At 43.8% G+C, this 12,261-nt stretch overlaps 1 protein-coding gene across 2 annotated transcripts in view; it reads right to left on the bottom strand.

Moving 5' to 3' along the window:
• The window catches only part of ABL2 (ABL proto-oncogene 2, non-receptor tyrosine kinase), a gene marked incomplete at its 5' end in the record, with an annotated part of 55,749 nt that overhangs the window by 26,944 nt on the left and 16,544 nt on the right, over positions 1–12,261 (bottom strand). For both annotated transcript variants that reach the window (XM_083507053.1, XM_083507054.1), the window contains one exon: positions 115–285. In XM_083507053.1, the coding sequence (XP_083363179.1) occupies positions 115–285 (171 nt within the window). The remainder of the gene's footprint in view (positions 1–114; positions 286–12,261) is intronic.

Genomic DNA, 12,261 nt, shown 5'->3' with positions numbered 1-12,261 from the left:
GCAACAGCAACATCTCAGTCTCCATAGGAGCACCACTGTACTACTGCCCCAGAGTCAGAACAAGATCATACATCTTTGCAGTGCATCCCTTCCCCAGAAGATGGTTTGGCTTACCTTTGGTGATGCTCAGTGTGTTGTCACCACTTGCTACAAAATCATAAAGTGCAACAAAAAGATTGGGGTCGCTCTCAGTGGTTCCTAAGAGGTTCTCCTTCGAGCTCCACCTGATGGCTTCATTCAGTGCCTGGGGTTCTGTGTCACAACCATAGGGGCGGTGCAGAGCCTCTGAGGAAAAAGAAAGAATATGTCTGTTTAGTATCCATATTTAAAATCCAACGACACACTGAATTTGGTCCTGAGCAGCAAATGGAAACAAATATTTTTAAGTGTAACTCAGCAACAATAGTAATGCAAGAGATTTTGGTGCTTGAAGCAAAAGAATGTAAAGGACACCTCCTCTGCTCACTAATATGAAGCATGACTTGGTAGGAAATTATCGTGCACAAGCCCCAGGGAAATGGATAAGAGGTGGGGCCCATGGATCACATTTCTCCTGTTCTGCTACCCTTAAGAGCACTTAAAATCCCCTGCCTGGGGCACTTGCCTTCTTTGCCAGCTGGATAAGCTGCCTTTGCCAAATAACAAAGCTGGCACCAAAAAGCTAACTGAGCAGAGCTTCAGGCAATTGGCAAAGTAGCCACAATCTTACCTATTACGTCTCCTGAGGTCACATGACCACAAGTCCAGGTAAGGCAGTAACAAAAGTGTCATTTACAGCATGCAGCCAAGCTGGTGCCAAATGTATTGCTCTGCTTTTATTTTGACCACATCAGCGACGCAGCCCAGGACCTCCATAGATACTGCCCAGGCATGCACCCCGGAGAGGTGACTTTGCTGCTGCTAATGCAGCAAAAACAACACAGTATGCAACAGTTATGAGTTACCAGTCTCTGTAGCCCCAGCAAGTGCTGTGATTCTCCCGCAGATTGGCTTTGCCCCCAGAGGTGCACTCCATTGTCTTTGGAGACAAATGGATGCCAGCAGCAAGCATTTACAGCATATGGAGAGGGATTTAATTCAAACAGGTCAAGAAGAAATGGGGGGGGGCTATTTATATTTCGAGAAATACTCTCCGTGATTGTATACTTTAAAAGGCAATAATCTAAGCCAACGCATTGGTTGATGAGACCATAAACACAACCTCAGAACTGTTTCATTACTGATATGCCAAGCTCCCCAAATTTCTTGCTGGGTGAAGCAAGCTTCAGCTTTCCCTTTCCTTTAAGGCCTGAACCTCTTAAACCATCAAATTAAATTTCAAGTTCAATGGGAAGTACAGCTTTGAACCAGATTAGACACAGATTCCCTCCCCCCCTTATAGCTACAGTTGATCTTTTGTCAATTTGAACAAAATAAAAATATTGCAAATCCTTTAAGTAGGGATCTGTCATACTGTACTGTATGCTAAAGCCCCATGTACATTGATGGGGCTAAAATAATTAAAATAAAAATAAGTAAACAAGCAGCCCTATTTGATATACAGGTACATCATACCTCGGAAGTCAAATGGAATCCGTTCTAGAAGTCCGCTCGACTTCCAAAATGTTCAGAAACCAAAGCGTGGCTTCTGATTGGCTGTAGGAAGCTCCTGCAGCCAATTGGAAGCTGCAGAAGCCCAGTCGCATGTTCAGCTTCCAAAAATAATTCGCAAACCGGAACACTCACTTCCGGGTTTGTGGCGTTCAGGAGCCAAAACGTTCGAGAACTAAGCTGTTCAAAAACCAAGGTACAACTGTATGGCTAAATCAGGCACCACAGCAAAAACATTCAACTGCCATGTAAGTGAAAACACTCTAGAGCAGAGGTTTTCAACCTTTTTGAGTCCATGGCTTCCTTGAGCAACTACATTCTTTCTGTGGCACCCCCGTGGGGCTCAGGAGCCCAGTTATGTCACCCCTTGCCTGCAGAGCTGGCAGCCTCTCACCCTTTTTTGAACACCCTCCCATGCGGAGTGTTCCCTCGGCCTCCTCTCCCCTCTCCTTGGGAGTCCTCTGGGCAGCCGCTGCCGCCACCCCTGGTCTCTGAGCTGCCCACCTCAAAGAGAGATGCTTCCTCAAACTGCCCCACAGAGGCCTGGGACTTGACTGTCCATTCCCAACAGCAAGGGCTGACAGACTGGTCAGCTGGGCTCCCTCGCCTACTTGCTTGCTTACTCAGAGACTGCCTCAACTCCTGGCAACCAGCACCCTCTGACCAGCCCCAAAGGCACCATTTGCCTGCACAGCTTGTGACCAGGGCTGCTGCAACAAACAGCTGTGCAAGCCTTGGGAGGGAGAGATGCGAGAGGGCATCAGAGGCAGGAGGGAAGGAAAGAGGGGCAGAGGCCAGTGTTGCCCACGGCACCCGTGACCATCATTCAAGGCACCCCAGGGTGTCATGGCACACTGGTTGAAAACCACCGCCCTCAAGTAAGAACATGAAGGCAGACACACTCAACTCATTCGCGAGTTGAACAAGACATTTGTTGAAGATTAACCTAATGGAAAGATTGCTCAGCAAACACCTCAATTCCTCTGATGGCGGTAGAAGCAAGAAACAGTGAAGAGATGTGATGGATGAAGGAAGGAAGCATCAGCACTGATGGAAAAGAGGCACAGAGCCAATCCCCATTCAGAGCTCCCAATATCAAGAACTAGCAAACCGGCACCGGCAAGCCTCTTATAGCCTAGTCATGTTCAGCTCTGCCATAGAAGAACACATGAAAGCAAGGGGTATAAAGCCCAAAAGGAAGCTGGAGAAGCAGCATGCCCCCTGCTGCTGCTTGTTTCAGAGTCTGAAGCAACACTGCTCACAAAAAGCCATTTCTAATCCTATGCAGCGTCATGATCAAGAATTTGAGGGAATAGAAGCGCTTAAAGCTACCATTTGAATGCATTCGTAAGAGCAGCATTCTTATAGCTGATTTTTAGGTATTACTTTCAGGAATGTTCATGCTCTCCACAAATGAGGCGCTAAACCGCTCCCCTACATTAATGATAATGTTAGCAAGAGGGCATGCACGCATTGCTTTCATCAGCTACAGTAAGGCAATGAAGAAATCCAACTCCCACAAAAGATTAGAGATAAAAACCAGCTGTCTGCTTACAACAGCATATCACAGTGGGGGGAAATGCAATTCCGACGGGAATCTAAAAATCAAACCCCACACAGTGTTAATACCAAGAACCAGAGCAACTTAAGTCTCCAGTTCTTACGGAGGTGAAGTACAGTCACATGCAGTTACTGCTTTCCAAACATACCTCTCAAATCAGATAAAGTTGGTTTAGAAGCCTCCTCGGAAAAGGAGCACAGTTGCTCAGCATTCTCTTTGCCAAAACTGCTCGAGTGAAGAAGAACTGTCCCCAGGATCATGTTGCTTCTTACCGAAAGCCAACACACAACTGCCTAGCACAAATCAGAATGCTTTTCCCCAGGACACGGCATGCTACACATGTGACTCTTACTAAAGAGGATAAGGGCCAACAGGAGAAAGCAAGACTGTTGGCGTGGGAGGCGACGCAAGTGAGCAAAGCATTCCTCTTTTCAGCAACTGGAAGCGTTAAGAAATGTGATGCTTTCCAACAGTTAGAAGGCAGGGAACAAACCGCAAATTGAAACGTGTCTGGAACCGAAAGGCTGTAACAATGAAAGCTTATTCATTCTTGGATGACAGTTAAGATTGCTTGATGGGAAGGAATGTTTTCCACAGCATAGTTGAGCAATGCGTATTAACACACACTTTTTCCAACACGTGGACAACCACGTCAGCATGCTTGACAACTATCCTTGAAGAGCCAAGATTTAGCCTCAAGTTATATTCCTAGATCAATTCTGTTGCAAAAAAGTTTATTTACTGATGGCGATGAGTCCAAGCAAACAACCAGGTGATATTTTTTGTCTTTTGCAAAGGACAGACTCCTGGCCTCAGCTATCCCATCCACTTGGCTTTCACAATGGATGCAAAGAATCTTATTTTATTGATAATGGGATTGACAGTCAACAGCGGGTGGTTAAGTACCCCTTAAATCTGGTGGTGTATGGAAGTGTCTCATTCAACTAGCAGAATAGGCAGAGGAATAAATCATTCATTGCAAAAGGGAATTATTTTCCACCTGCACACCAAACTCACTTTCTCCTCTACTTCCTGGCTCTTCTTCAGGCTCAAAAGAAAAAGCTAGTGCATTAATTATATCAGTGTCAGCAAACGAGTTACTTTTATTAGCCAAGAGGTCTGGAAAGGATGCATTTCTGAGGTTCAGCTACTTCCATCCCAGATCACCCAAGCAGATTTGTTTTTTCTTAATTACATCTCTGTATTAAAAAAAAAAATGTTAAGTGATGACAAGACTGGACATCGACTCTTGCCCATGCAAAATGGACAATGTGCAGAATCACAGTGGTAAGCTGTTGAAGACACTCAGACAGCAGGGGTAAGAACTGAACAGCTGACAGCAGCAGGAAGAAAGCCTCTTCTGTAACTTGGAGCTGAAGGGAAAAATGTGTGTGCTGTAAAAGCACCTGCCACTGTCAGGGTGAACCATGAAGAGTTAGTGGCTGTGCACATGAGCTCCTCCACCCTCCCCTACCATAACATGAAAACTCCCCAGAGTCACAGATGGAAAACACACTCCTTTATGTGAAACTGAGCATAACTAAGTTATTGCAGGGGGTTCGACTAGACAACCCTTGGGATTCCTTCCAAAGCTATGATTCTATGATGTCCATTCTTTATACCAATATTCAGAAGACAGAAAGGTTTCTCAAGGAAAGATAAAACCATGGTTTTGTGGCACAAGCGTAAGCGAGTCTGGGGACCAATACAACCCCGTCCTCCTCTGATGCAGTTTCTACATTACTTGAACTCATAAACTGTGGTTAGCACTAGCATTAAGTATGTTTTGTTCGAAATAAGCCTGCTTTAGACAACAGAACAAACTATGGTTAAGTGGAAGCTTTCAAACTCTTCCTTCTGGCCACACTGGGGGAGAAACATACAAACCCGGGACTTACCTAGGCTTATTCACATCATGCTTAACTAAAGGTGGAGAATCTCTGGCCTGCGGGCCAATCTTGACCTGTCGGGGGTTCACTTTGGCCTTAAAAACACTGTATTGTTTTTAATACTTGATTGGGAGCCGCCCAGAGTGGCTGGGGAAACTCAGCCAGATGGGCGGGGTATAAATAATAAATTATATAAATTATTATTACTATTATTATTATTATTATTAGAGGTCAATTCCCCTAAACCCACTCATCAGATGTCACAGGTGTTGATGGGTGGGAGAACAGGGTTAAATTCTGCATATAACTCTTACTCTGTTGTTGTGTATAATGTACTTCATCTTCTCCGTAAGTACCAAGGGCTTAAATTTTTCTGTTTTTTAAGATTAACACTTTCGAGAAGCACTTTAAGCAACCTCCACATACACATTTGCAAATCTCCCTGTGCTCCCAAGAATTTAGAAGGGGACGAGCGGAGACTTGCAAAGTTGTGCACTTAGACAGCTGGACTGCTCAGTTTTAGCCCATTATCAAAACATAGAGGCAGTCTCCATTTCTAGGCAGGATCACTCGACCTATCACAAAACTGATAGAATTGTGCTTAGAACACCCACCAGTCAATTACCTTTTAGTTTCCAAGTTCAACTCAACCTTCCCCCCCTTCTGTTTGAACAAAGTATTAATACAGTGGTGCCTCGCAAGACGAAATTAATTCATTCCGCGAGTTTTGTCGTCTTGCGATTTTTGTCGTCTTGCGAAGCACGGTATTGGGAAAGTTTTGGAAAAGCTTCAAAAATCACCAAAGTCTTTAAAAACCTCAAGAAAGGCTACCACACCGCGTTCTATGAGTTGCTCCTCGAAGTCAAGTCGCAACTGTATTAACGGTGTTAAGAAAAAGGAAACAAACTTGCAAGACGTTTCCGTCTTGCGAAGCAAGCCCATAGGGAAAATCGTCTTGCGAAGCAACTCAAAAAACCAAAAACCCTTTCGTCTAGCGAGTTTTTTGTCTTGCGAGGCATTCGTCTTGCGAGGCACCACTGTACGCTTAAAGAAAATAGCATGAATGGATTCAGGGTTTTTTGTTTTTCTTTTGTGCCCAAGAAATACTAAATATGAATAATTCTTTTTTAAAGCACGTGTAGGAACAATGATAAGCAAAAGCATTGAGAATTTAGCCTTAGCTTAGTTAGCTAGACTCCTCAGATGTTCACAACCAGCAATGAATACTTCTGGGGTGGGGAGTTGCAATGAGGTTAAGCTAGCTGTGTCTCAGATCGATAAATACAGAGACACACTCTGCTTGGGTACTAGCTACAGGGCTGCTACTCAGCCAAGGACAAGGGACTCTATTCACAAGCATGATACTAGCAGCTGCCACGTGTCCAAGGTAACAGAAAACCTCACAGACTGCAAAACAGAAGAATATTGGAAACACGCCCCCTTATTCATTTCTGACGATCTACTCTGGTAACAAAGATGGCATTCAGGCACAACTGCTTTGACTCATAACAGAGGTGGGGCAGCAATGCACACAATGAAGTCACAAGGATTCAGGAAAAACATATTTTTCATAGCTAGTCATATGGGGAAGGGAGGCAATCTAGGAACTGGCAAGTCTTCCAACTCTGGAATCTCATATACTTCCCCCCATTTCAGAGTATGCTTAGGGGTGGTGAGAATTCTAATCCACTTTCATGACTAGGAAGCATGGCAGTTCTTCAACATTAGAATTTATTGATTTATTTCATTCATGGGTGGCTTCCTATGAAAAACCACAAAGTAATTTAAGAATAAAATCAAATCATAGATTGTAAAGTTGGGGGGACTCTGAGGGCCATCTACTCCAACCCCCTGCAACGCAGGAAACTCAACTAGATCATACATAACAGATGGCCATCCAACCTCTGCTTAAAATCTCCAAGGAAGGAGTATCCACCACCTCTCATGGGAGCATGTATCACTGTCAAAGAGCTCTGACAGTCAGAAAGTTCTAGTCAGACTCCCCTTTCTTGTAATTTGAAGCCATTAGTTTGGGTTCAAGTCCCCAGAGCACGAGAAAACAAGCTTGCTCCATCCTCTATGTGACAGCCTTTTAGATATTTGAAGATGGCTATCATATCTCCCTCTCAGTCTCCTCTTTTCCAGGGTAAACCTACCCAATTTCCTCAACCATTCTTCGTAAGCCTTGGTTTCCAGACCCTTGATCATCTCGGTTGCCCTCTTCTGCACATGTTCCAACCTGTCAATATCCTTAAATTGTGGGGCCCAGAACTGGACACATTACTCCAGGTGTGGTCTGACCAAGGCAGAATAGAGCGGGACTATTACTTCCCCTGGGACACTATATTTCTGTTGATGCAACCTAGAATAGCATTAGCTGAAGTTGTGTTTAGAGTGAATTGCTACCCTACAAACATGTCTGCTCCAAACAATGTAAAAGGAAGCACTCAGTAAAACAAACTGATTAGGGCTGAGTAATCTGGTTTTCTATCAGCTAAACATTGTGATATGCCAATATATCACAATGTCTGAAATATGGATGGAACTATGTAGAAGCGAATGGGGTAACGTCCTGGCAACCGCTACTATTTAGGGGTCTAAAACAGATATATTTTTCTTACCTTTAACATATTGTTACAACTATTATTTTATATTGCACAGAGCAACAGGGGAGGCAGGAATCACAAGAGAAGTGGTGACTGGCTTTATGGTGTTTCCCACATCACATTTTTTTACACAGCACATGCACACATCGTAATTTGCAATATATTTCCATGTTCATATTATGAAACCTTTACCATGATGTGGAATTCAAACTGATTTTGGATTATATATTGATACATTGCCCTGCCCTAATACCGATGTCTATGGTCAAGGGCTTTCTATAAATGCAAGTTTTCTGGTCAACCCCCTGGCAAGTACCCTCTTGGCAAGAGTGGGTTTTCCCCACCCAAAACCTTCCAAGGGTGCAGCCTCTCTTTCCCCCATGCAAGTCAATGCAGACATCACTACTATTTGATTTCCCCAAAACAAAATGGTGGTGATAGTTCACAGGAACTTAGAAGTGCTGCCTGCACACACACACTGGAATCAATTTCAACTGAAACAAACAAACAAACATCAATGAAAAAACAAAACATTGAACCAGCAGGAAGAAACAAAGGTACTATGTAAAATAAAGCTAGAATCCACATGATTGTAGCTTTAGTCTGCAAATAAATGACCTTGCTTAGTATCCTTGCATGTGAACAGAGAGCCAGACAGGAATCTGTCTTGTCTTTCTGTACAGCATAATCATGTCTGTTTACAGACAAGTGTTCTGCACAAATAAGAATACAACTAGACTGTGTAAAGGCTTAGCTGTAAAGCAACATATACTATTTGTTATGGCAACTTATTAATATGCATGCTTGCCTGGGAAATATATAAATTGCAAAATGGGAAAGGTACTTAGAGCAGTCTTGATTTAACTTAACCATCATGGTTCTCAATATCTGGCCTTCCTACAGGTCAAGAAGCACAGACCAGGACTTGAAATTGTGGCCTACTTCTCAGTAAGACGGAACATTAAGCACTCAACCAGCTTCCTTTGCAAGTCAAGTGGAAGACACAATCAAAGTTGATACCAAGTTAGAGGAAAGGGCCCACTTACTGTTATTTTAAGAGCCTTCCTCCCACACAGAGATGAACATGGCTGCTTATTACATCATTCCTTCCTGTTGCTACAGTGGTAGGAGGAATGCCATAAAGGAGTGGTCAGGACAGCATCAGCTGTTTGTCCTAGGAGGCCCCACTAACATTTGTCTCCACTACATCTGTCTTTGTGAGTTGACAGTCTTAAGTTTCAGATGTTTATATATCTCACTTGAGCAAGAAGGGGAAAACCTATCATTAATAAAGAGCAAATGCAAGTTTTACTTGGTTTCTATATAAAGGCTCACATCCACTTAAAAGTCAATGACATCATACCTTCCTCGGTTTCCCAGGGAAGAAAAGTCTCTCTAAGAGCTGTACTTGTCAATATACTAAGAAACATCCTTCTCCTAGTAAAAAGCAATGAAAGGAATTCAATTTAAATGTTTATGTCCTCCTTTGCTCCTGCCCTACAAGGAAGATCGCCTTTCCCTTGGCATCAAGAGCAGAATGTGTTCTTATCCCTCAATATTCAGTAATCTCTCTCTTGCCCAAAGACATCACTTCTTCTCTGCCCTGGTAGCAGGGACTTATTCTGGCCAATCAAACTGACAATATAATCACCTGGTAGCAGTCAAATATTCCATAGGGAACACAGTTGTGAAACTGACCGCCTGCTTTTTAAAATTGCAATAAATTATCTAACGTTAACAGGTAGGAGTGAGGGTCCCTTGATCCCCAGCCCCACTGGAATGACACGTGCATCTCACCACAACCACCACTAATTTAGGAGCAGGGATGCTCTGTCCTGCAACTCTCTCCTATTGAAATATGCCCTCCCTCTCCTCTCAAGCAAATCACATAGTTGAACATCGTCTACTGGCTATATGCAATATCTGCAAGTATTTATGAATCACACAAGGAATACAGGGTCAGAAAGCAGAAAACAAACGCTTGCAAGCCATTATCACAGTAGCGCAGGCACCAAGTGCCCAAGAGTTACACTTCCAACAGAGTTCACTGGAAATGCGGGGAAAGTGGGTCTTCAAGAGATCTGTCATTATGCTGCATTAAGCTGTGCTCTGGAGTCTTGTGAAGTTTCTGAAATTCCCCCAATTCTAATTATTGTTTCTCTTCTGTTCAGCAAATATTTATTACAAAACAGTTTAGCAGGCCAAGTACTTCTGGCTGGAGATATGTGAAACATACAGGGACTTCAGAGAAGCAGAGAACACAATAAGGCATGCTAATCTCCAAATGCATACAAATCAGACAAGAACCTGCCTCGCAGCGCTTCCCAGGGATGCACCCGAGATCTCACAAGAAGAAGGTAAATGTAAGGCAAGTAAAATTGCATAAGGCAGATGAGAGGCCTCATTGTGTCTCCACTAAATAAGGAGAAAGGGAGCCCCCTTCCTTTCCCAGTCAGTTGCAGGTTCAAAACATCCAAATAGTCGCTTCCACAGATGCACTTAGTTTATAATTGAAAACCTTGTACCACATTATTTTAAACTGCAAGTATGGATCTGCGCAATATCTGGGCAATATCTGCTTTACAACATCATAGTGTAATACCAGATAAACTTCGCAATATGGCAGTATATTATGATGTCAGAAAGGAAGCAAGAAGGCTGTTGCTGGCCATGGAGAGGATTAGCATCACTGTGCACAGCTTCTGCCTCTTCCTGTTGAAGCTTGATTCATTTCAGAATAACTCTGGTAATAGCTATGGAGCCCAATGATTTCCCCTCAAAAGTCTGCTGAATTTGTGTGTATCTCTTCCACTGGTATCCCACAGTTCTGCTCTCTGAACATCTCCCTTAAATATCTCTTGTGCCAGACCAAGGATGGGCTTCCAGATGCTGCTAGACTACAACTCCCATAATCCCTAATCACTGCCTGGGACTGCTTCCAACACCATCTAGAGGGCCACAGATTAGCCACGCCAAGGGCAAAGACTGTAAAAAGATAGACATACATCACAGCAACTTGCATGTTATCAGGCAGCTTCCTTTAGTAATTAGAACCCCAAAATCTCCTGGGGCTACATATTCCTCCAAGTTATTTCATGCAACCTGAAAGGGACTCCAAACTTTAAACAACGTGGCAAATGGCGCAAAGGAAACACCTGCAATCATTTTGATTTGTAGTTGAAATTATATTCTGTCACTTTGGTAAAGGTAAAGGGACCCCTGACCATTAGGTCCAGTCGTGGCTGACTCTGGGGTTGCGGTGCTCATCTTGCTTTATTGGCCGAGGGAGCCGGCGTACAGCTTCTGGGTCATGTGGCCAGCGAGACTAAGCTGCTTCTGGTGAACCAGAGCAGTGCACGGAAACACTGTTTACCTTCCCGCCAGAGCGGTACCTATTTATCTACTTGCACTTTGACGTGCTTTCAAACTGCTAGGTTGGCAGGAGCAGGGACCAAGCAACGGGAGCTCACCCCATTGCGGGGGTTCGAACCGCCGACCTTCTGATCGGCAAGTCCTAGGCTCTGTGGTTTAACCCACAGCGCCACCCGCGTCCCTTGTCACTTTGGTGGAGGTCTCAAATAACCCCTCATTACCGGCTTACAACATGCTGTCTGATAGTCTAGAATTGCTAAGGCCGCATTACAGCACAGACGCATCTGCCTAAAGCAAAAAGTTAACCAAGCACAGAACTATTTGGTACAATAAAGAGGGCTTTGTTTCAAAACACGCCCAAAGTATTTTCTATTGAACACTGTTAAAAGGTCGTTCCCATAGCAGCTTTAAAATCACAACTCTGGGGTTTCGCCAGTGTTTTCTCTCTCGACACCAGGATAGGGGCACACGAGCCAAACTATTCTAACCCCCACCCCCCAATTTTTATTTATCTACCTGTATAGAAGACCAAGTACCACTCTGGGGTCCTGACTACAGCTATCATTAATTTCCTATGCGCATGTGAAGAGGCTTCTATAAATGGCACACTGGCGTGTTATTTAAGGTCTGCAGCATCCCCTAGTGGAAAAAGGGAGCAATTACCTATACATTGTATTTTAGTAGTTTTACAATCATGTAACCATTACTTCTACAGCTCTCTCAAATATGCAAATTATTACATCTTTTGTGCAATAATAAATCTAGTTAAGTCAAAATATAATGTTCCCTAGGTAAGGGATGGGTGGAAGAAGACTATCTGCCCAGCTGATTTCCTAGCTGGTTCTCCACAGAAATCTTGTTACAAGGGAATCCAAAGATATCCTGCACTTTACGCTTCTGCGTGGAAGGATTCCCGAATTCTGCTAATGTCTTAGGTCATGTTCTGTACTGCTCCAGAGGATTCCCTTCAGTGTTTTGGAGACAGGAGGTGGAGTTGGGACAGGCAAGGAACTGCTGGATTCTAAGCTGATCTAGCTTCTGGCAATACAGTGGTACCTCGGGTTACATACGCTTCAGGTTACAGACTCCGCTAACCCAGAAATAGTACCTCGTGTTAAGAACTTTGCTTCAGGATGAGAACAAAAATCATGTTCCGGCAGTGCGGCGGCAGCAGGAGGCCCCATTAGTTAAAGTGGTGCTTCAGGTTAAGAACAGTTTCAGGTTAAGAACGGACCTCCAGAAC

The sequence above is a fragment of the Podarcis liolepis genome, assembly GCF_965112155.1.
Source record: "Podarcis liolepis genome assembly, chromosome: 6".
In the NCBI taxonomy this organism is placed as follows: domain Eukaryota; kingdom Metazoa; phylum Chordata; class Lepidosauria; order Squamata; family Lacertidae; genus Podarcis; species Podarcis liolepis.
The sequence above is the reverse complement of the archived record's forward strand: the minus strand, read 5'-3'. Positions and strand labels throughout refer to the sequence as shown.